General features: G+C 41.4%; 2 protein-coding genes across 5 annotated transcripts in view; one reads left to right on the top strand and one right to left on the bottom strand.

Annotated features, from left to right (window-relative positions):
* Positions 1-9,063, top strand: part of LOC115143072 (SAP domain-containing ribonucleoprotein-like) — a 68,232-nt gene extending 59,169 nt beyond the window's left edge. For all 3 annotated transcript variants that reach the window (XM_029683091.2, XM_029683092.2, XM_029683090.2), the window contains 2 exons: positions 7,057-7,143; positions 8,137-9,063. In XM_029683091.2, the coding sequence (XP_029538951.1) occupies positions 7,057-7,143; positions 8,137-8,178 (129 nt within the window). In that variant the 3' untranslated portion in view covers positions 8,179-9,063. The remainder of the gene's footprint in view (positions 1-7,056; positions 7,144-8,136) is intronic.
* A 4,885-nt stretch (positions 9,064-13,948) lies between these two features.
* LOC115143071 (growth/differentiation factor 11-like) overlaps positions 13,949-25,520 on the bottom strand; it is a 45,975-nt gene continuing 34,403 nt past the window's right edge. The window contains exons 2-3 of one of the 2 annotated variants that reach the window (XM_029683088.2): positions 19,902-20,275; positions 13,949-14,618 (exon numbers count right to left, since the gene is read on the bottom strand). In XM_029683088.2, coding sequence (XP_029538948.1) covers positions 14,238-14,618; positions 19,902-20,275 — 755 coding nt within the window. In that variant the 3' untranslated portion in view covers positions 13,949-14,237. The remainder of the gene's footprint in view (positions 14,619-19,901; positions 20,276-25,520) is intronic. The other variant, XM_029683089.2, reaches the window with a different exon arrangement.

Raw genomic sequence — 25,520 nt, 5'->3', positions numbered from 1 at the left:
TCGCCAATCAAAGCGGCAGGGGAACCTAGTGGTTAGAGCTAGTAACCGGAAGGTTGCAAGCTCAAACCCCCGAGCTGACAAGGTACAAATCTGTCGTTCTGTCCCTAAACAGGCAGTTAACCCACTGTTCCTAGGCCGTCATTGAAAATAAGAATTTGTTCTTAACTGACTTGTCTGGTTAAATAAAGGTAAAATAAATAACTGAGCAAGCTACTATGTAGTCAGCGGAGTGGGAAGCAGCTACATAAAAATCTATATTTTTATCCATGGCAAGTCGGGTTTCCAGAAAATCCAAAACCACTACACTACTTATTTTTGTCTTGAACACATGTAACCTTTATTTAACTAGGCAAGTCAGTTAAGAACAAATTCTTATTTACAATGACGGCCTACACCAGCCAAACCCGGACGACGCAGGGCCAATTGCGCGCCGCCCTATTGGACTCCCAATCACGGCTGGTTGTGATACAGCCTGGATTCGAACCAGGGTGTCTGTAGTAGTGACACCTCTAGCACTGAGATGCAGTGCCTTAGAATGCTGCGCCACCCATCCATCTGTCTAAATCGTTACGACAAAGTGTATATTTTGTTCAAATGTTAATATCCTTTCTTCCTTCAACTACCATTGCGCAAAGCAGTTTTCTCCTCTTGTCTTCAATCTTGCAGGCTCGCAGGGCCCTTGCGCGTTGCCATAACAACTTGGCTCACACAGCTTTGAGCTAGAAACCCAATCTCTACCAGGTTGAACATAGTCAGATAATGCCATATGTTTCAGGAATTTTACAGCTAGCTAAATACTTCACATGCTGATATTGACTTTTGTATTATTGTGTGTTACGTTCTCTAGCTAGCTACCTTGCTACCCAGCCAGTCTTTCTAGGGGGAGCATTGCATTGTGGGTTTTGTAGTCAACTTGAGCACCGCAGATTTCCACAATTTTCACATGTTGCTTCTTAACTTATTATAACGCTGAAATTGCCCAAAAAATTGCAACCTATATTGTTCTCATATATTTGCATTATTTAACAATGTAAATCATAGGGATTTGTAGTTTTGAGTGGATTATTCCTTTAAGTCATACAAACCATATCTACCCGTATTTAGAAGCAAATATGTTTGACTAACTGTTACATTATATACCCAATTTAAAAATCTCTGTTCTTTTAACTTAAAATCGTGAGTGAGCCTAAAATCACCAGCCTGATTAATCAACAACTCACCAATTAGAATGCATGGTGGGTGGCTGTTATAGAAATTGTGTAAACAAGCCTAGAGTTCAAAACTGTATCCCCCACACCCCCCCTTATCCTCTGCTCTCCATTTCTCTTCTGTGTACCCATTTACCGAGGTTGCATATTCTAAGAGTGTGTGCATGCATTGAGTTGAGCTTGTTTTTGCTGATTTCATGGGGCGACAGATGAAAAACAATCCGTTTCCTTTCCATTTGGGACTTATTGTACTGGTCAACAACATTTGCATAGAAGAAGCATCTCAAGACCTAATGACGTCATTCCAACACAGTGATGGAGACAGGAGAGATGTATCATTTTTGGCAATGACTATGGTTTTGGTGTATGGTTTTTCAGCTTGAAATCAACATATTTTGCATTATAGTTTGCGTAAGATAAGTAATTTATCACGAACAAAGTACTAGGGTAGTGACTTGATGTTAGCTTCAGGTGTAAGCTAGCAACGAAAGTTAGCCTACAAAGCTATCTTCTTGCATTGTAAAGTGTCCTGGCCTGTAATGGGCATTGTTTTGCAAAAAGTAATTAACAGCTGCATCATTTCTACATGCCGTGTTGCATTATTCAAGTGTGTTCATTTCTGTGCAGTGGGGAGCTAACATGATGCATCCCAGACTCCCAGTGAGTGCAGTTGTTCCCCAGGACAGGCTAGAGCTAGCAATGAGTAAGTGGAGCAAGCACGGTGCACTCACGCTATAAGGGGACATAGACTGCACTGATTTCATAATCTCTCAATCTAGTACTGAACTGTTTTTCATGTTATAGTATTGAAAAAGTACAGAAGTATCAGGATACAGTGGAACACTAGTGCCTATTACACCGCAAAGCCAGCCACTCACTGTCACTGCTATGCTGTCAAAGGCTCCCACCAGCACCTAAATCATTGCTGAAATCTTTTTATATCTGCAACGGTTTGAATTTGAGTGGGGTGACACTGATGACTTCCCCCATATGTGATGGCCGGCAATCACTACGCTGTGCCCCCCTCTCCCTACCCTGCATTCCACAAAAGACAATTGAGGAGCCGTTTTCTGCATTACCACATCATGCATACTTTAATTTGAATTGAAGAAAAGCAATGAGCCAAATTTAATTTATCGGTCCTAAGAATGAATGAGTGAATAACTGAATCCCCAGCTTTGGTCATTTATCATTCTCCACACATAGACCAGGCATTTGTCTACTCATTTGAAGGACCATCATTTACATGTGTGATTTTTAAGGAGGAGGCTTGGCTGGACTTTCAGCTCTATCTGCATTTGAATCTGGAATTATAATAGCAATGGGCCCTCCCCCCCCACAAAGTGTATGGAACCACACTCAAATGTACGCACACACTTTTGAATAGAAGTATAGAGGGCCATCTGTCCAATCTGGCCATACATATCTGGGAAAATAAAGAAGGCTTCTTGACATGTCACATAATTTAATGTCCCTCAGAATAGGGGCACAGACGTCAGTTCAACATCTAGTTTTGATTTACATTTGGTTGAGTTCAAAACAAAGTTTATTAGCCGCTTACACAGTTTAGCAGATGTTATAGCGGGTGCAGCAAAATGCTTATGTTACTAGCTCCTAATAATGCAGTAAAATGTTTAACAGGTGTACACAAATAATCAACTTAAACTAAGAACAAGAAATAAAGAAATGTCGAAACGAATCCAATTAACAACCCAAATAGCACTGTAACAGTAATCCAAATGCAATCTATATGCATCTACACCAAATTAATTTACACAAGATATACTAGGATTGATATATATATATATACATATATACACAGCAAGAAATAATATTAGTAGTGCTATTTTAAACCTCAGTCTTAAGCTGTTGGGGGGAAACTAAGCTAACATGGAATTGTTTTAAGATGGTCATACCATGGAGCATTTGGACGCTACTGATTTTCAGAAGGCCAACATTGGTTGGATGCGGTTGATTGAGACGCAGCCCATGCAAAAAATACATATCTCAATCTTAAACTGAGGGATTTGAATGGGGATTTGCACTATTGAGAGGGATAGAGAGCAGTTGCTTCGTGAAGGTATCTCTTCCTGAAAATACATGATCTAAGTGAACAATAGTTGGCATTCAGCAGTCATAAAAATATGCCTTATTTATTTTAAAGAACTACTAAAATAGTGATTTTGTCAGACAGTATAAGGCAGCAGCTCTATAGAGATGAGGTGATGACTTGGAATTAAGTAATAGTAGTCAAATAAAACAAAGATACACAACTGAAAGTTGATTAAAGTAATGTGAATAAATGATGGTTAATACGTGATGAGGTAATGGTCACTGCCATCATGGGACCTTTATTCATTGTTTTATTCTGTGTTAAAGCATTCAAGTCACATAATGCATAGTGTATTTCATTAAAAAATTATAATAATCGAAACCGAACCGACCTCAAAAACCACTAATTGCTCAGCAAATATATTACAGTGAGCTATGTCAAGAATCCAGTATATAAATAAATATGCAGTGTGTATAAACGGTAACTAAAATGCTATGTAGAGTAGTAGAACTATTAGTAATATTAGAGTTTTCAACTAATGTGAATTCAATGTGAAATCAAAAAAAGATCATTTGATTTTTTTTATGTTTAAAAAAAAGTAAACTTTTTATTAACTTTTTGCAAATCCAAATTAATTTTCCACGTTGATTCAACGTCATCACATAGATTTTGGGGGGTTGAAATGATGTGGAAACAACATTGATTCAACCAGTTTTTGCCCAGTGGGTGATGTCAAGGTACAGAGATGTTCGAGAGTTCTTTGTCGGTTTCTATTAATTAGAAATAGCGATGTCTGAAAGCTTTCGTATTTGAGTGTTTCTGTGGGCAATTTTGTGATTTGTGGAAAAAGTGACATCATACGAAAAGTGTTAGACTCGTCATCTCAGCTCTGACCGGTTCATTTTCCCCTCGTCTTTGCATTTAGTTAAGAATGATAGATTTATGAATGCACTTAGCTACATGCCATGGTCCACTATTGTAGCCTCTGATTTTTTACTCATTAGTCTGAATAATAACTGTCACTAATTCAAGCTGTTCTAGAATGGCTTTGTGAATAGAGAAAGAAAGAGAGCGAGGAAGAGGGAGAGCAAGAGAGGGAGGATAGAGAGGCCTGAGAGATTAACTCCAGTGAGCTCACTCCGTGAGGCCCAGGAATGGCTGAATATTGTTCTAGGGGTGGGGGGGATGAACTTGATGATCTCGGGGGGTGGAGGGGGGATTGCTGTTCCCTGCTCCTGACAATCAAAATTAGATTGGCCAGCACTGTGTCAACACTGGCCTCTGCTTAAGGCATCACAGGGGCAGGGGGGGACAACCGGTTTTTGAGAGTTTGCCATGTGAACTATGGAGAACCCACAGAGCCTTTCACTGACTGTGCCGGCCTTAAAGAAATGGACAACTCTTTTCATAGGCCAACACTGAAACAACCCTTCCCTCAACTCAATCTTTTGTGACAAACATATCCTCTCAGTATATGATTATGTTCTTCTGTTCATCAATATCTTGATCTATTGTGTGAAAATAGTATCAAGTAATTGGAAATGAAAAGATTCTCCACCTCTTCTCATTCCTTCGGCACATCTTCACTGTGAAGGGGCCAAAACAATCCATTCCTGTTGAATATAAGGGTGGTTGGTGTAGGCAGAGCCAGGAAGAAGATACACTACGTGACCAAAAGTATGTGGGCACCTGCTCGTCGAACAACTAATTCCAAAATCATGGGCATTAATATGGATTTAGTTCCCCCTTTGCTGCTATAACAGCCTCCTCTCTTCTGGAAAGGCTTTCCACTAGATGTTGGAACATTGCTGCAGGGACTTATTTCCATTCAGCCATGAGCATTACTGATGTTGGGTGATTAGGCCTGGCTCGCAGTCGGCGTTCCAATTCATCCCAAAGCTGTTCAATGGGGTTGAGGTCAGGGCTCTTTGCAGGCCAGTCAAGTTCTTCCACACTGTTTTCAAAAAAACATGTATGTATGTATGTACCTTTCTTTGTGCACGGCGGCATTGTCATGCTGAAACAACAAAGGGCCTTCCCCAAACTGTTGCCACAAAGTTGGAGGCACAGAATCGTCTAGAATGTCACTATGCTGTAGCGTTAAGATTTCCCTTCACTGAAACTAAGGGACCTAGCCCAAACCATGAAAAACAGCCCCAGAACATTATTCTTCCTCCACCAAACTTTACAGTTGACACTATGTATTCGGGTAGGTAGCGTTCTCCTGGCATCCACCAATCCCAGATTCGTCCGTCTGACTGCCAGATGGTGAAGCGTGATAAACCACTCCAGAGTACGCGTTTCCATTGTTCCAGAGTCCAATGGCGGCACGCTTTACAGCACTTTAGATCTTAGGCTTGTGTGCATCTGCTCAGCCATGGCAACCCATTTCATGAAGCTGCTGACAGACAGTTATTGTGCTGAAGTTGCTTCCAAAAGCAGTTTGGAGCTCTGTAGTGAGTGTTGCAACCGAGGACAGACTATTTTTTACGTGCTATGCGCTTCAACACTCGGCGGTCCCGCTCTGTGAGTTTGTGTGGCCTACTACTTCGCTCCTGAGCCGTTGTTGCTCTTAGACATTTCCACTTCACAATAGCAGCTCCAGCAGGACAGAAATTTGACGACTGACTTTTTTTGAAAGGTGGCATCCTATGACAGTGCCACATTGAAAGTCACTGAGCTCTTCAGTAAGGCCATTCTACTGCCAATGTTTGTCTACAGAGATTACATGGCTGTGTGCTCGATGTTATACACCTGTCAGCAACTGGTGTGGCTGAAGTAGCTGAATCCACTAATATGAAGGGGTATATAGTGTAGGTCAGACACTTTAGGCACATGGGGTTTGGCTTTCCATTCTCTGCATTTGAATGTTGTTCAGACTCACAGCTTTGACGTCCCTTCAAAAACAGAAATGACTGTGGATGTCAGCACGAGGATGGAGAAGCTTTCAGTTGACACTGACCCGGTGTGCCAATGGCAAATTTATCTGAATGTCAAGCCCTGCAAGGGAATTCTAATTTAAAAGATGGCTAGTCATTTTTAGCCTGATTCTGTATGGAATGCAGGTACATTATGGGCCACAGGTCAGTTCATTATTCCTGCGCAGCGCCAAATCATATGCTTGTGCCATTAACTGAAAAAATGTGTATCACAGGTGCCACCAGTGGAAAAAGTTAGTCTAGAAACCTGTGTTGAGGAGCTTGCTAGGAAGCATTTGACTGTACTGTTTACACCCTGTATCCTGTACACGTGACCAATAAACTTTGCTTTGATTATTGCTACAGTAGCCTATGGCCACAAATGTAAACTTCTGAAAAAGATGTGTCTTTGACCAACTTAATTTTCTTCTTAATTCAGCAATTATGGTGGTAGCGCAATCAAAAGCTCATATTTGCCTTCTTTGTTGGTCTTTAAGGTAGTAATGCTGTATGTGGCGTCCCACTCTCAGCCCATCCCGCTCCTCACGTTGGTTCTGGGATGTGGACGGGGATGGAGCTGACCTCAAGGGTTGTGTTTTGGAGGTTTGACCAGTGACCTGGAATCTGTCAGTTTGTTCTTGTTGGCAATCTCTTGCCAGAACACAGTGTGTGAGGGAAAAGCTTGCTGTGTCCTCGCATAACCTTAACATTATTTGCCAGGCCACCAGATTTTCAGCCTTTTAATTTACACCCAGAATTTGGGGGTATTTTTCTTCCCCCTTACTCAATGTACTACTTTCTGTCAGCGGAATGTCATTTATTTGTTGCTTTTCCAAAAGACTAAGTCTCCTCATCCATTTCTGATGCTGTGTTGCAGGTTGAAGTCGACGAGAAGCTGAAAAAGAGGAAGGAGAGGTTTGGGATTCTCACTGCTGCTGCTGTAGTTGGGGCCGAAGATAGCGAGGTACAAAAGGTTTTGTTTTCATGTTCTTGTTGTTGCCAAAAGAGAGCTGGTGGGACAGATTTGTAAGTGATCAAACACTGTTGTGAGAAACATTCAAAATAAGCGACTGAAATGTTCACATAGTTGTGTGTTGGGAAGGAGGGTATAAGAATGTTTTGTAAGTTGCTATTAGAATGTTTTAGAACAGAAAAAGAATTAAGAATAGTTCTGAAAGAAGAAGAATTGGGCATTGCCTCAATATTTAGGCAAAATCAAACATTTTAGTTGATGTTATGAACCTATTTTGAGTCAATAGATGTGTCAAATCTGTTGGGTAAATGTAGTGTGAGTCATCTTTAACAAGTGTAAATGATTGCTTAATTTCCACATTCCACAATTCATATTTTTGGTAATTGTTTCCAAAGTTCATAGGGGTATACAGGCATAGAGTCTAACTTTACAGTTCTCAAAGTTTCTACCTTGAGTTTTTTGAAAACGTCTTAAATGATTGATGTTCCCTTGAACATACACAAAGGAATTCCAGATGGTATCGGAGCATGTCGATGACCTATATAGTCATCCAGCAATGACAAGCAGTTAGTGTTTTGTGCATTGCTTAGTTCTGCTGTTATGATATCTAGCATACAATGTGGTTATTAATGATTTTGCTTAAATAAGTAATCAAATTACTAAAACATATATGTAAGGATGATGCTTGCAGTTTAATGTTGCAGGTATCAGGCCGGCTTGTTTTGATACTGACTTAATACTCTGATGTGATGTTTCTGCTTCCTCACCACCACCCAGTCATTTAAATGACAATTCAGCAATTCTAATCTCACTTGATAAGAAAGCTCTATTATTGTTGCACATGCATATTCCACAAATATAAATCCTGAGTCACAATTTACAATTAATTCTGTATATATGCTCTTCTGTATACATTTGAAACACATGACATTTATGTAGAATGTTCCTTACATGTTCATCCCCCCCCCCCCCCCCCCATTTCAGGTAAAGAAGAGGAAACGAGCAGACCGATTTGGAAATAATTGATTCAATTTTATATTTGTACTTTTTTAATGATTTAATTTTGTATTTTTTAAAAACTTGTTACTCTTGTTTTACAGTGGTAAAATACCAACCTGTGCTGTTCAGTAAGAAATAATCTTTACACTATGTAAAAGTTGGAAATTAAAGATCTTATCCAATTTCCCACAAGTGTCATAACAACCCTTGAGTAAACTTGTCCTATTGCTGTTGGGAAATTAGTCTGTGTACCCCTTCAGGTGTTAAAGGAACTCCTCCAGGGGAGGGATGGTCCTGCTGTATCTGCTCTGGAGGGGATAAAGGGTTGATGTTCCCTGGCAGGGATTTTAATAACTAAACAACATATAGCTAAACCTGTCAATAGTTTCCTGCAATCCAGGTGTTGTGGTACCACTACACCAGGTTTGTGACATGTCACTCAGTGGACATGCTGTAACAAGTGTGGAGGCACTAAGCTACTTTTCAGTTGGGAATTCATTGTTATATCAGATACGCACTTCAATAGTTTGCCAGTTTGGATTCCTGGCTGCACACTTATGCTAACTTCATAATGGTAAATGGATCATCTTACAGTAATTTAATAGTGCTACAAAATACATTTCAGACACTTTGGGATGATTTAGGCATAGCATTTCAAACATGAAGTATTGACTTGGCATTGATTTTTGAACAGAAACGCTAGTTGGCATTTGGGGTTGTGAGCCAGGGTAAACAAAAGCATGGATTGTTGTGGTCTCTGCTTTTCCAAAGACTCCTTTCATATTGTTTTCCTTACACTGATTTTTAATTTGGATGAACTATCCCTTTAACACGTTTGCTAAGTGGGTTTGTAAACAGTTAATAATGAATAGATCGTTTCTAGATCTGTAATAAAACATGACTGTTATTGGACTTCTGACATTGTTCTTACTACATTTCACAATATAATTTAAATCAAACTCCAGCTAAAAGTCTCCTTAAGCATATGCTATAGCACCAGCAATACCTACTAACACCACCAATACTGTTTTTTTTTCTCTTCATATTTAAACAATTTAACCAAAACACTTGAATTTTCCCTGAGACAGTAATTTGGGATGGAGGCAATTATCACTTGGAAGTTGAAGCGTCCCTGAAATGGGCAGAATTGGACTCTTTCATCCTTCACACAAGTGAACAAGTGTGATTTTTCTTGAACAACCTCCCTCTCTGAACACTGGTCTGTTATTGAGCAGGACACAAAGGTGTTACTGATTACTGTGTTCAGCAATCAATCCTATTGAGTGCTGCCCCCAATTTACCTTCAATGAACTTTTCTTCACTTTATGGCTATTGCTGCAATCATAAACCTCCCAACCCTCTTTCTTGGGAGTTTTGTAAGATTTTAATATTTTTCCTGTTTTCCCCTGGAGTGCATTTAAACAGGTATATTTTATGATTTGTAGCTGTTGTCAGTGGTTTAATGTTTTATGTGTTAAAGTATAGTGACAAATTTCGCTGTAATGTTTGTGATAATGTAAATGACTAATGATGATAAGGAGTAGTTGTGGAAGTTGGACAAAGTGTTAGTAGCTAAATAATTGCCACTTTAGCACTTTAACCAGTGCCTGTCACTTGTAGCTTACCTGAGGGGATCTGATTGTCCTTTGGCAGCATGAAGTTGAGGTCTCTCCCACCCTCCCTCAAATGATCTGTACGCTACTAGTTTGACTGTTTTTCATTGAAGACGACATTGACTGAGAACAGGTCCCCTGTGGCTTTTAGTGGTCCATATAGGCCAGAAATTAGTTGTAAATATCTAGCTATGTGTGCGCATAGGTGAGTTTGATTTTCAGTGTGTGTGATTATGGGCAGATGAGGGTGTGAATGTTTTGTTTGGAAACGTTTTTGTGTGAGCATGTCGTAAGGTTTATGTCATTGCTGGCGTCAATGTTCTCTTCTCTGGGGTGGGTGGTCTGTGTGCATTTGCATCAGTAAAGAGCTCCGTGTTCAGTCTCATTTGTCCCCCATTGATTCGCTAAATTAGGTTGATGAGAGGCCGTCCTATCAGGTGACATATTAATTGGGTCATGCTAGATCCCGTACGAAATCTAAACAATGGCCTCCCAACACTAAACCTTTCTCTTCGGCCTGTTTCTCTCCTCCTCTCTCTCTTCCACCAATTAGCCTCAGAATTAATGTCAGAGTTTCCTGTTACCCTCACCCATCCCAAGAGTCAGGATGCCACCAGGCAGTACCTGACCTCTTAAATGCATTTTGTGTGACCCATGACAGGTGTGTTTATAAGTTAGGAGCTGTAAATGCCACAAGTAAGGTGTGGCAGTGGGCTAGGGTAGGGGTAGCCAGAGAAACACAGGGAAAGGTCAATCAATCAGCCGTGAATTTCGTAAGCTAAATAAATGATTTATTGTACAAAATAAGACAGAAAACAAATAACAAAAAAAGAAAAAACAATGGAACAATTATTAATATGCACAACCATTAAACTACAATGTTGGGGTGAATTTTATCTATACAACATGATGAACAAATGAAAGCAAAAGAAAGTTGGCAAAAACAGAAGCGGAGAACCTGTCCAAAACATAAAATGTCAACATTTGGGTATTTATTTACATAGAGATTTCCTCTCATAGTTTTATATATATGAAAACACTTTCTTACACATACCAGTATACAGACACAAAAATTCAAAATGCAACTTTATCCACAGCATTAACCAGAGTTCAGCCATGGTCCTGGGCACAGCCATTTTCTTCTTCTTTTGTCAGTATACATTACCTTTAGCTATTTGCTTCAGTCACTCTTTTGAACTCAGCTGTCAATTACTCAATCTTGACTTGAGACCAAGGTGACCCTGTGGCTTTAGTCTACTTTTTTGGGTTTACTATCCAGGTTACAAGTTTGCACAGATTAACTCATAACAAAACTTAACTGTCAAATTTATAACAGAATGCTGAAGTGAGGTAGACATACTTTGAAATTCATTGATTTGATCTTAATAAATACAGAGACACTTGACCAGTTGAATTGTTTCCAACCGCTGCCCATACCACGTTTTTTTCTTCCTTTGAAATTGTTTAGCATATATATTCCTGCAGTTACAAAAGTCACAGCACACATATCATCCTCTACTTTGGCTAACGATCCCTGGATACTTTTTCCCATTCTAATATGGGCACTTTCACTCAAAACACACAAAGGCAAAACATGTCTGTGGTTAGACTGTCAACACAAGTCGCTCAAATTCAAAAGGACAAAAGTCTCTCAGAGTTGATGACAGATTGATTGAAGTTGACGGAGGGGCATTTCCAGTTTAAAGCGTTCTATGTTCATCGGTCCAGACACTTGTAACACACGACTTATCACCCCGGGAGGCCGAGGAGGCCTTTTGGCCGCTGGTCAGTCCAGGTTTCTGAGATGAGTGTAAGAGGAGCGTGAGAATATGGACAGGCCTCCGCTTCAGACGAAAAGGAAGTCAGGAAAGTGTGATGGTAACAAAAGAAGTGAAAGGCTCACTAGTCTATCCACATGGTGTATCGACAGACGCTTGGACCGTTCTTTTTTCAATTGTAAAAGCTCTTGTGCTCGATAAGGTAAAATACAAACAACACGACTCCTCACGCCATGAACGTCCCATAGTGCAAAATTTATTGTTGGTAAGGTAGTGCCCAGAAAGTATTTTTTGTACCCCTTTTTATTATATACATATATTATTTATATATAATGTCAGAAGGCTCTTCCTTTATCCAACAGCATAGTGCTTTCGTTTTTAACAAAGGGATATCTTCGCTTTGACATCCAGGAGACAAGACAGACTTTCTAATCTACACTCTGTTCAAGCACTTCCAATATTTACTGCATGTTACAGATGCAGTTGAGGTGGGGGGTGGGGGCATTGAGATATTCAATCAAAATATATGTTCTCTCTAAACTAGAAATGGCATTTCAGCTGTATTCTTGTCCGTATCAATGTTCCTTATTTTCTATATGACTCACAATCTAGCTCTTCCCTTTACTTACTAGTATGAAGGCCTATGTCAATCAAGCATTTGATTTTCTTTCCAACACAAGGTTGTGTTATTTGCCACAACCATCTTAACATTCCCACCATAGCAACTTGTCAGAATAAATTTGGTCCTCTGATCATTAGGTTTGTTTGTGTAAATGGGAATGGTAAATGCACAGTGTGCAGAGTGAAAACGACAGAAGTATATAAGGCTGCGTTTACACAGGTAGCCCAAGTCTGATCTTTTTTTCACTAATCTCTCTTCTGATCAATCAGGTCCACTCTGAAAAAGATATGTGAGTGGTTAAAAGACCAATTAGTGGGAAAAAGATCAGAATTTGCTTGCCTGTGTAAACACCGCCTAAGTAGGCTATAGTCATGTGGACCAGGTTAGTCAATGTACTTGTGGGGTTCCCTTTCACTGAATGTACTCCATACAAAATAATCTGACAATTACAGTAGTGTAAACTGGCACCCTTGCATGATTCCCATATTCTTGATTTTAAATTCTTGATTTAGTTGATATGTAATAGATATCCAAAGATGGGCTATACAAAAATCTAACACGTTTGTCTTAGTTCATCTAAACATTGTGTGCAGGTTGATATTGAGGTCACCTGAGCTGTTATGAGCTTCTGCAGTAAAACAGAATGTGTATTACAACCCTTTCCTGTTCACTTTTAAAGGTCCATTGCAGGTGTTTTTATCTCAATTTCAAATATTTTCTTGGTATCAATTAAGTACCTTACTGTGATTGTTTTCAATTCAAATATTCAAAATAAACAAAAATAGCTATTTCTCAAGAAGGAATTTGAGTGGTCTGAGTGAGGAGCCTAATTGGAGGAGGCTAATGGGAAGGACATGTAACCTGAAAACTTGCTGTTATTGGGCAAGTTCGTTTGGCCTGGCCCGGTGCCCCGGGTGGCTGGAGATTTCACGTAAGGACCAATGGAATGGTCTAAAATGTACAAACTCCACCTACACGAGGCACCGGGCCATGCAAAATGAACTTGCCCATTGTCAGAGAGGAGGGCAAACTCTCTGTTATTGGTTTATTAACTCATACCGCCTGGCGACATCACCAGGTGTCGCCAGGCGGCCTTTTCAAACAGCTCTTACACTAAAAGGGTATTATCATAGTTTTCACAATATTATTCCAACCTCAGTGTGGTAATAATATAAAACACAGGGAAATCACGTTTTTGACTGCACTGCTCCTTTAAAGGTAGTGAAATAACTAATTTATTTTCTTATTTTTCTCAAAATAACTGTGAACGGGTTCAGAGGGCACAGTGTTTGGCTTTGGACCTCAACACTTTAAACCTTTAGAACATTATTTTCATAAAATGTTGGATTAATTTCATAAACTTTTAAGTCTAAAAGTAGACAAGTTAGGGAGATTTGTTTTGTAATGACAAAGATGCTAAAAATGAAGCATTGCACAATAGCACTGGTAATTAGTAGACAAAGTCCCCCTCTCTATTGGCACTGTCTATAAATGTATTGGTTGTGAAACAAATATAGTTAGGAGTATAATATGTGAATAAAGCATTTTTTACACAGATAAAACAGTTTGGCCCCTCACCTCAGAACTGAATTTGCTTGGAAGTAAAGATGTGGGGAAATTATAATATACTGTAACTGCTTAGGAATGTCTCCCTCCATCAGCCTGGATCCACTATCCAGGACATTTCAACAAAGACACCATCTTTTCAAAAAACCTGATAGACATTTTCTTTCAAACTTTTTTTTGAAGAAAACCAACCACAAAACGAACAAACACCTAAAACATAGTTTTGTCTTCTTTACCATAAGTTTCTCAAGCTGCTCCACAGACACATCCCCTTTATAATATTCAATATATATTTCTACCACTCAGCCTCAGTCCTATCTTCATTTCATATTTCATTTTTACGTTTGACTAAAATGAATAACTAAGAGAATGGAGGTCCCATGGGATTTTTTTGTGGCGGAGTGAGAAGGGGGATAAAGTCTGGTGCCAGAGGAGCGCTTAGTCAGGGTTTTGGGTGGAAATGATGTGGAGTTAGGCGTGCACGATTATGCATGACTTCTGTTGGGTCTAAGAGCAGCCACACCTGTCCACCACCATGCCAGGGATCTTGCCGTGGATGATCTGCTGCTTGTCGTTAAAGTAGAGCATGTTGATGGGCGACATCTTAGTGGGGGTACAGCAGGGCCCTGCTGAGCCTCTGGGGTTGGCGTGTTGTACCAGGTGGGTGTGTGGATACTTCTGCATGAACATGTATTCGCACTGGCCCGAACAGTAGTTGGCCTTGTAGCGCTTGGGAGCGATGATCCAGTCCCAGCCGAAAGCCTCAAAGTCCACCGTTAGCGGGTAGCGGCAGCAGCGGGATTCAGTGGAGTGCTCGTCGCAGTCCAGTCCCAGGTTACGTCGGGAACGTTTGGTCGTCTCGAGAACCTTAACCTCCAGGAACGGCTGCTGGAGTCAGGGGAGGGGGAGGGGAAAGGAGCGGGGACAGGAGGAGAAAGGAGGTGATTAAGATAGAACTCAACAGTGAGGCGAGTAATGCTTCTAGGAAAAAACCTGGAGTACTGGGACGATTAACATCACTGGAGAAAAAATAAAACCGATGCACTTCTCTTACTACCTATGGTTTTAACAGGGTTGGAGAGTAACCAATTACATGTAATCAGTTGTAATCAATGTAATCAATCAAAAAACTGTTACTAATCAGTTACGTTACCAGCAAAAAATATTGTAATCAGATTACAGATACTTTTTGAAAAACTTGGTTACTTATTGGATTACTTTTAAATTCAGAAAGGATGTTTGTGAAAAAATACATTTACACCTTTCTGTTTTCTCAATGACATTCAATCAGCATTGAAAATAGGCACAAATTGAAGTTTGTTCCACCAGAGACCATTGTGACGATACATCAAATGCATTTGATGGATATTTTTTGCGTTCTTCTAATGCCTCTTAAAGGGGAAAGAAATCCAAAAGTAACAGAGTAATCCCAAAAAATCGAATCAAATTGTATTAGTCGCATTCACATATTTTGCAGATGTTATCGCGGGTGTAGTGAAATTCTTATGTTCCTAGCTCCAACAGTGTAGTAATACCTAACAATACACACAAATTCCAAAAATATGAAGAAAGGAATTAAGAAATATATAAATATTAGAACGAGCAATGTCAGAGTCCGGAATATAAATATACTGATGGTGTGGAGACATTATGGACAGTATATGAATAGAAAAGGTGTTTACAGCAGTAGTTATATAGGATGAGCCTGGACTAGAATACAGTATATACTGTACATTATGAAGTGGTTAAAACAGTATGTAAACATTATTCAAGTGACCAGTGTTCAATGACTATGTACATAGGGCAGCAATCTCTAAGGTGCAGGGTTGAGTACCGGGTGGTAGCTGACTAGTAACAGTCACTAAAGTTCAGGCAGGGTACAAGTCGGGGCCGGCTAGTTGTGACTATTTAACAGGCTGATGGCCTGGAGATAGAAGCTGTTTTTCAGCCTCTCGGTCCCAGCTTTGATGCACCTGTACTGTCTCCGACCTCTAGATGGTAGCGGGATGAACAGGCCTTGGCTCGGTTGGCTGAGGTCCTTGATGATCTTCTTGGCCTTCCTGTGACCCTGGGTGTGCTGTATATGTCCTGGAGGGCAGGCAGTGTGTCCCCGGTGATGCGCTGGGCAGACCGCACCACCCTCTGTAGAGCCCCGCTGTTGCCAGGCGGTTATACAGTCTAACAGGATGCTCTCAATGGCGCATCTGTAGAAGTTCACTAGGGTCTTAAGCCACATTTTTTCAGCCTCCTGAGGTTGAAGAGGCACTGTTGCGCCGCCTTCACCACACTATCTGTGTGGATGGACCATTTCAGGTTGTCAGTGATGTGCATGCAGAGGAACTTGAAGCTTTTCACCCTCTCCACTTTGGTTCTGTCGATATGGATGGGGGCGTTCCCCCTCTGCTGTCTCCTGAAGTTCATGATCAGCTCCTTGGTTTTGTTGTCTTTGAGGGATAGGTTATTTTTCTGGCACCACTCCACCAGGGCCCTCACCTCCTACCTGTAGGCTGTCTCGTCATTATTGGTAATCAGGCATACCACTGTTGTGTCATCTGCAGACTTGATGATTGAGTTGGAGATGTGAGTGGCCACGCAGTCATGGGTGAACAGGGAGTACAGGAGGGCGCTGAGCATGCACCCTTGTGGGGCCCCCATGTTGGGGATCAGCGTAGCAGAGATGTTGTTGCTTACCCTCACCTGAGGTCGGCCCGTCCAGAAGTCCAGGACTCAGTTGCACAGTGCGGGGTTCAGACCCAGGGCCCCGAGCTTAGTGATGATTTTGAAGGGCAATGTGGTGTTGAAGTTTGAGCTGTAGTCGATGAACAGCATTCTTAAATACATATTCCTCTTGTCCAGATGGGATAGGGCAGTGTGCAGTGCGATGGCGATTTTCATCCATGAATCTGTTGGGGCGGTATGCAAATTGTAGTGGGTGGCGGGTAAGGTGAAGGTGATATGATGGGGGCAGGTAGACAAATCCCTGAGCCAACTAGGTGAAAAATCTGTCTATGTGCCCTTGAGCAAAGCACTTAACCCTAATTGCTCCTGTAAGTCGCTCTGGATAAAAGCGTCTGCTAAATGACAAAACATTTTATGTAACTAGCCTCTCAAAGCACTTCATGATGACAGAAGTGAGGGCTACGGGGAGATAGTAATTTAGTTCAGTTACAGTCGTCATTGTAAATAAGAATTCGTTCTTAACTGACTTTCCGAGTTAAATAAAGGCTAAATAAAAAATAAAAACAGTGCCTTCAGAAAGTATTCAGACTCGTTGACTTTTACATCATTTTGTTGCATTACAACCTTATTCTAAAATGTATTAAATCGTTTTTGTTCCCTCATCATTCTACACACAACATCCCATAATGACAAAGCAAAAACAGTTTTTAGAAATGTATTACAAATAAAAAATGGAAATATCACATTTACATAAGTATTCAGACCATTTACTCAGTAATATGTTGAAGAACATTTGGCAGCAATTACAGCATTGATTCTTCTTGGGTATGACGTTACAAGCTTGGCACACCTGTATTTGGGGAGTTTCTCCCATTCTTCTCTGCAGATCTTCTCCAGCTCTGTCAGTGTCACGCCTGCCTCCCCCTCCTTGGCACTCGAAGGTGCCAGGCTTCCATCATTACACACACCTGCCTTCCCCACGTCACGAGCATCAGTGATTATTGGACTCACCTGGACTCAATCACCTGTTTATTACCTCCCCTATATTTGTCATTTCCCCATCTCCGGCGTCCCACCTAGGCGTGCCTGACGGGCCTGCCGAGGCACGGGCGCTGGACAAACCGGCTGGGCGTAAACTCCCGACGAACCGGCAGAGGCATGGGAGTCTGGCGAGCCAGCTGAGGCATAGGAGCCCGACGATCCGGCTGGGATGTGAAAGCCTGTTGATCCCGCTGAGGTGTGGGAGCCCGATGATCCGGCGGAGGCGTAGCAGCCTGACAAGCCGGCTGGGCGTAAAAAACAGACGATCCAGCTGAGGCCCGACGTGGGATGGACGCCTCCTGAGCAACCGGGGCAAGAACCTCTCAAGCCAGCTAGGGCGTGACAGCCAGAAGAGCTGGCTTAGGCACCCCCGGTTCCATCAATAGCGGCCCCCGGACCTGACGTCACCACCCACCGGAACGCCAGCTCTCCCCGATGCTTCGTACGATGGGTGCTGCATTCTGTAACGACCGACGCTGGAGTCGAGAAGCTCAATTTCGAGTCTCATTGCAAAGGGGCTGAATGCTTATGTAAATAAGGTATTTCTGTTTTTAAATTTGCAAACAATTCTAAAACCCCTTTTTCACTTTGTCATTATGTGGTATTGTGTGAAGATTGCGGAGGATTTTTGTATTAATTTAATCCATTTTAGAATAAGGCTGTAATGTAACAAAATGTGGAAAAAGTCAAGGGGTCTGAATACTTTCCGAAGGCTCTGTACCTTTGCTTTTTGGGGTACAGGAACAATGGTGGACATTTTGAACCAAGAGGGCACAACAGACTAGGATAGGGAGAGATTAAATATGTCCGTAAACATTTCACCCAGCTGGTCTGCACATGCTCTGAAGACGCGGGATGTCATCATAAATGTCTTACTCACGTCGGCCACAGAGAACATAATCTGATTACGTTACTGAGTTTGGGTAATCTAAAAGTTAGGTTACTGAGTATGATTTTGGACATGTAACTAGTAAATGTAACGGATTACATTTAAAAAGTGCCTTACCCAACCCTGGGTTTTAAAGACACATAATACTGAGGGGAGGATGTCAGTCGTATCAGTTGATGCAAAGCTGACCTCTGTTAACATAAATTGAATGGCCAACATTCTATACGCTTAGCTTGATCCATGATCTCTGGAGTCATCCACAGGTTACCATAACCTTGACCCTTGGGCATGCGAGAGCAGCGAATATTTTACTCCAGCATGTTTATTTTACAAAGCCCTCATATCTCCACAGAAATCCCAATTTAGACTTGAGTAGTTTTTTGTGATGCTTTCCACAGAATAAATAAGCTAGCGAGTCCAGAAGGGTCAACCCACATCAGCTTGCGCTTTAGGGCTTTTGTTGGTATGGGGGAAAGCAAAAAAATATAGGTTCAGAGGGGACTTTGCCTCTTTCTTTACTTTTTGTGTTTTGTTTTATTTTTGTACACAGGCCTCTGTCTTTCTTCTTCTCCTTAAGAAAAACAGAGCTTGCTGCTGTGCAAGGATTCATTGGCTGAGAGGCCAGAGTCAACCCCTGGGCCATGCTGTGAAGAGCTGAACCAAATTAAATTACTAGTGGGTTACCATTTCGTGATGCTTAATGGAGAAGAAACTTGACTTACTGTATGTAGTAATTTGGGTTTGAGATTGGCTAGCTGGGGCCCAACCAAATCTCGCTTAGGGCCCCCAAAAAGGCTAGAGCCGGCCCTGCCAATGGCTCTCAAGTGATCTTTCCTTGATTCTTCTTCTTCCTATCTCGCTGCCTATTTCTCAAACTTATTGGAGGAGAAGGTCCAAGGTCCCTCCCTTTAGACCTTCTTTTCCAATGCATTTTGAGAAAGAGGCATGAAGAGAGGATGCCAGGGATCGAGGAGAGATTCATTTACATCGGGTGTTTCTCATTTGGGCAAAAGACCATCCTCTCCTCCGAGACCCGGAAACCAATAAGTGGTCGAGTAGTCGAGGAGTGTCAATTCATTAGTAGGCAAACGGAAGAGTGTCCTCCCCTCCTCGATAACCACCTTTCATCGATGATACTCATGTGTATCCAACCATGGAAGAGTTTTGAAATCTGCCACACCCCCTTGATAAAGGTTTAACATCAGCCCTTGTTTTGTCAGAGGAGAAAAACATGCACGTTTAAAAACAATATGCTGCGTATTGTTTTATCTATAAAATGTCTTGCACAACTAAATTTGTTTTTAACACTTTACACATTTATCTGGGGATCCACCCCGTAAACATAATTAGTCTAATGACGCGCGAGTGGAGAAGGACCGTCTCAATTCAAGCAAGCGCATTGACATTCACGTTCACTCTCCTCGCCGACCCTCCTCGATTAACTTTGACCTTGTTCAAAAGGAGGCTAGAGAGGACGCAGGAGGTGAGCAAATCCAATTTATAAAAGGCCAAAGTGTCATTGTGTCAGTGGGTAAGGCTGCGACAGGTCTGAGGGTCCTTACCAGCCCTTCCTCCCCCGGTCTTAGCGAGGTCACTGCTAGGTCGTTGCCGCTCTCATCGAAGGCGTTGATGTCGATCCCCCAGTTGGTGTGTGGCTGCTTGAACCAGTTCTGCAGCACGTTTTTGAAGTCGATGCTCTGCCAGTGGCCCACGCGGGAGTTGAGCTCGATCTTCAGCGAGCGGATCCGGATGTGGCGGCTGCCCTGCTCCGTGACGGGCTTCAGCCTGAGGATCTGCAGGTAGATGGTGGAGGTCTGCTGTAGCGGCCGTAGGTACACCCACAGCTGAGCCTTCAGAACCTTGGTGAACATGAGCTTGGGGCTGAACTTGAAGAAGCAGCAGCTAGGCTTGCCATCCACCTGCACCAAGGGCTCCGCTGTGGGACAGAGACAGAGAGGGTTTCCACATGAATACAGGTTTAATATCTGTAAATACAAGTAACTGCCAAAATAAGGGGAACACTTGAATAAATGAGGGATACAAAGTATATTGAAAGCAAGTGCTTCCACACAGGTTTGGTTCCTGAGTTAATTAAGCAATTTACATTCCACCTTGCTTAGTTAAATAGGTTAAAAAGGTTAAATAATGTATAAAAATGCTGGGCAGGCCATTATTTTGGCTATCATGGCTACAATCCCATAGGATGGCAATGCCCCCATTCACAGGGCACGAGTGGTCACTGAATGGTTTGATGAGCATGGAAACTAGGTAAACCATATACCATGGCCTTCTCTGTCACCAGATCTCAACCCAATTGAACACTTATGGGAGATTATGGAGCATCACCCGAGACAGTGTTTTCCACCACCATCAAAAAAACACCAAATGATGGAATTTCTCGTGGAAGAATGGTGTCACATCCCTCCCATAGAGTTTCAGACACTACGGCATCTACGAAGCCGCTCTGGCTTGTGGTGACCCAACTCCCTATTAATAAGACACTTTATGTTGGTGTTTCCTTTATTTTGGCAGTTACCTGTACATAGATATGCAGTTGAAGTCAAAAGTTTACATACACTTAGGCTGGAGTCATTAAAACTCATTTTTCAACCACTCCACAAATTTCTTGTTAACAAACTATAGTTTTGGCAAGTTGGTTAGGACATCTACTTTGTGCATGACACAGGAAATCTTTTCAACAATTGTTTACAGACAGATTGTTTCACTTAGAATTCACTGTATCACAATTACAGTGGGTCAGAAGTTTACATACACTAAGTTGACTGTGCCTTTAAACAGCTTGGAAAATTCCCCAAAATGATGTCATGGCTTTAGAAGCTTCTGATAGGCTAATTGACCTAATTTGAGTCAATTGGAGGTGTACCTGTGGATGTATTTCAAGGCCTACCTTCAAACGCAGTGCCTCTTTGCTTGACACCATGGGAAAATCAAAAGAAATCAGACCTCAGAAACAAATTTGTAGACCTCCACAAGTCTAGTTCATCCTTGGCAGCAATTTCCAAACACCTAAAGATACCACGTTCATCTGTACAAACAATAGTACGCAAGTATAAACACCATGGGACCACGCAGCCTTCATACCGCTCAGGAAGGAGACGCGTTCTGTCTCCTAGAGATGAACGGACTTTGGTGTGAAAAGTGCAAATCAATCCCAGAACAACAGCAAAGGACCTTGTGATGATGCTGGAGGAAACAGGTACAAAAGTATCTATATCCACAGTAAAACAAGTCTTATATCGACATAACCTGAAAGGCCGCTCAGCAAGGAAGAAGCCACTGCTCCAAAACAGCCATAAAAAAAGCCAGACTACAGTTTGCAACTGTACATGGAGACAAAGATCGTACTTTTTGGACAAATGTCCTCTGGTCTGATGAAACAAAAATAGAACTGTTTGGCCATAATGACCATTGTTATGTTTAGAGGAAAAGGAGGAGGCTTACAAGCCGAAGAACACCATCCCAACCGTGAAGCACGGGGGTGGCAGCATCATGTTGTGGGGGTGCTTTGCTGCAGGAGGGACTGGTGTACTTCACAAAATAGATGGCATCATGAGGGGGGAAATTATGTGCAAATATTGAAACAACATCTCAAGACATCAGTCAGGAAGTTAAAGCTTGGTCGCAAATGGGTCTTCTAAATGGACAATGACCCCAAGCATACTTCCAAAGTTGAGGAAAAAGGGCTTAAGGACAACAAAGTCAAGGTATTGGAGTGGCCATCACAACGCCCTGACCTCAATCCTAAAGAAAATTTGTGGGCAGAACTGAAAAAGCGTGTGTGAGCAAGGAGGCCTACAAACCTGACTCAGTTATACCAGCTCTGTCAGGAGGAATGGGCCAAAATTCACCCAACTTATTGTGGGAAGCTTGTGGAAGGCTACCCGAAACATTTGACCCAAGTTAAACAATTTAAAAGCAATGCTACCAAATACTAATTGAGTGTATGTAAGCTTCTGACTCACTGGGAATGTGATGAAATAAATAAAAGCTGAAATAAATCGTTCTCTCTACTATTATTCGGACATTTCACATTCTTAAAATAAAGTGGTGATCATAACTGACTTAAAACAGGGAATTTTTACTTTGATTAAATGTCAGGAATTGTGAAAAACTGAGTTTAAATGTATTTGGCTAAAGTGTATATAAACTTCCGACTTCAACTGTACATACAAGTTCACAAACAAGGTGTCAGCATATAATTGAAGATCAATGACACTGGACTGGAGCATGGCTTTACAAATATCAGTTTAGTGTTGTATGTTGTCAATATCTTCTTTCATACTTTAAGATTGTTAAAAAGGTATTGTCTTTGAAAAAAATACTTCATAATGAAGATTTCAGATATCATGGTGGAGCACTGGAGCTATTATAATATTGCTTTATACTGGTCCAATCCTTTCAGTTCTACACCGTGCCTGGGGGGAAGGGGTTTGGGTCGATTTGGAATTGAGCAACTGACTTATGTCACCCAATGCGAGCTTGCCGCTCTCCAAATCCAAGAGCAGCCATTGGTTTTCACCACTAAATAACTGACACAGCATGGAGATCCCGTCTAATGTGGGGATCAGGGGTCAAAACCAATCTCCACACAGCTGCCACCAAAATCACAGGCAGGAGGAGGGATGGGGAGTTAGATGGGTGTCTGAAGAGCCAGGAAAACAGCTAAGCAAGACTAGTCATCAAATGGTTAATAGATCCCTTGAGCAAGCTCATGATCGAACTGTCAGTTAAACCATCAAAATGATTTGCCGTTTTGGATCCACTTCTAGTCTAGATCCAGTTAACTAACATTAGTGGAGATTTGAATGGGCTCTGTAGAGCTAAACCGTATGTTATAGTCATTTGGGGAGAGTACATATTCTCTGTAACACCCAAATTAAAAGTTATGGTTACTGTTGCAGTCTCTGAAGTAAAAAAAAAAAAAAAATGCTGTCAAGATTTATTACCAGATAATCTAAATGACACCATACCAGGTAAAGTATTTTAAATAGAAGCACGCTGTTTTTAAAGGAGGCATGCTTATTTTTAAAAAATGCATGTATTTGGTTGATGCATTTATTACAATGCATTGAAGGGCCCCTTGCTAAATCCAGGACCAACATTTTATGGAAGAAATTATATACATACAATGCACCAAATATTATCAATGAGTTACATTCAACATTGACAGCAACCTAGTTTGGTCTTGAAGCAGACAGCCGAGAGTGTTAATGATCTAGAGACTCAGCTGAATAAAGGCTTGTGTTCCCTCTCATTGTTCTCTGCTGAGAAGTGTGTTGCTGCCTTATTTTAACATAAAGTGCAGGGACCTGTCAATCATTTCTAAATCTGAGGTTGCTCAGGCAACCTGCCAAGGCTTCCTGGGTCAAAAGGTCACTTTGGCACCTCGGCCTAGTTAAGAAATGGGGTCAGGGGTCAAAACCGTCAGCCTTTTACATCCTCTGGGTGCTGGGGAGTTGCAGTCCTTATAGCCAAATTGAGTTTGAAGGTCAAGGTCGAACCTATGGCGATGGTAATATGTTTTTCTTCACAACAGTCCTTTCACCTATTCACACAGAGAGACCATTTTATATTTCAAAGGTATTCAACTTATTCATCCACAATTCTTGTTGTGTTTTGGGCGGGGTTTAAGCAGCCAATGGTGAATCGTTTACCAGACTTCGACTGACTAAAAGAGAACACAGAACAATACTTTTTTTTTTACACTGAACAAATGTTGTAATTGATTTAGCAGGCATGCATAGAGGAATATGAATTCAATGAGGTAAAGACAGAATCATATCCATTAGAAGAGTTCAGAGGAACATTGAATAAGTGCCAAGCGAGAGACAGACGTGGTCCTTCAGCCTGTATTACAAGAGCCAGTCATTAGTGAGTGTAAATTATACAGTGTCTCACGGTGGACAAACAATATGTCAATGTTCCTTTTGGTGGGTTGCTTGGGTCGCAGCAATTAACGTGTTGTGTTGTTGTTGTGTTTGCTCATCATCACCAAACCGGGAATGAATGATTCTGCAGTTTTCTCCGGGTTTACTTGAGATTACTATTTGTTGTTGTTTTTCTGATGCATAGTGAATGGTGAAACTTGACCAATACCTTTCCACACTGTACCTTTATCCAAATGAACAACTAACCAACAGCTGAAAGAAAAGACTCCCTTGAAACAACCGGTTTGAGTTGCTTTGGCAATTCACTTTCTTCTATATGTCTTCTGCAATAAGCTGAGACCTAAAGTAGAGTTTTCTACGTAATCTGAGATGCAGGTTTTTCTTGGTCATGCTACATTTAGTGCCATATAATAGTAAGTTATTAAACACACATGCACAACATATGAGCTACATCATGCTAAACAATGAGAGCATTGATTGGTCAAATCAATTTGTGCCTTTATTGAGCTTGAATGGGGAAAAAATGTAGGGAAACTCAGTGAAATGTGCATACCTGCAGCCTAATTATGTCATATACCTTGGCAGAACTTTCCACCCATATTAAATGAGGGAGGCTTGTAAAGACGCCTCAAAACCAATGAGATTTTAAGCCCCGGCTTGAAATAGCTTGATCCCTTTTGCCAGGAAATATTACTGATGAATAGAGTTAAGTATTTTTCTGCCAGTGGGGTCTAGTAACATTTATGTGTCTTCATTTCCTGTACCCATTTCTTTATAACGGAAAATCCCTCCCCAATCCCCCAGTCTACTTACCTCTTCATCCAAACCTGATGCACAAGCTCAGGTTTTGCATACAAGCACCACCTACCTGTGCAATGACAACCCCTCTCTCATCAGAGTCCCTGCTGCCTACCTCCTCTCAGAAACATAGCTGCTGGAAGATGTTTGGGAGTAGGGCTGCTGCGATTTGTCGCACTACAGACGGCTGTATCAGTCTGCTAATACAGGACTAGTAAAGGCCCAATGCAATGACAAGCCCTCTACTTTTGTGAATTGATCATTTTATTTTTATAGTCAGATTTTTCAGGAGGTGCTGCAGCACCCTCAGCACCCCTATTTCCCGCGGCTATGCTCAGAAACATAATTCAACTGTTGACTGAGATATCAACCTTCACCTACTTCTGGCTTTTCTTACAAAGACAACCAAGAAGGACTCATACATGTGAGCAGTGTTTAAAATCAAATATTATTTGTCACATGCTTCGTAAACAA

The sequence above is a fragment of the Oncorhynchus nerka genome, linkage group LG15 (assembly GCF_034236695.1).
Source record: "Oncorhynchus nerka isolate Pitt River linkage group LG15, Oner_Uvic_2.0, whole genome shotgun sequence".
In the NCBI taxonomy this organism is placed as follows: Eukaryota; Metazoa; Chordata; class Actinopteri; order Salmoniformes; family Salmonidae; genus Oncorhynchus; species Oncorhynchus nerka.
This window is presented reverse-complemented; position numbering and strand designations above follow the sequence as displayed.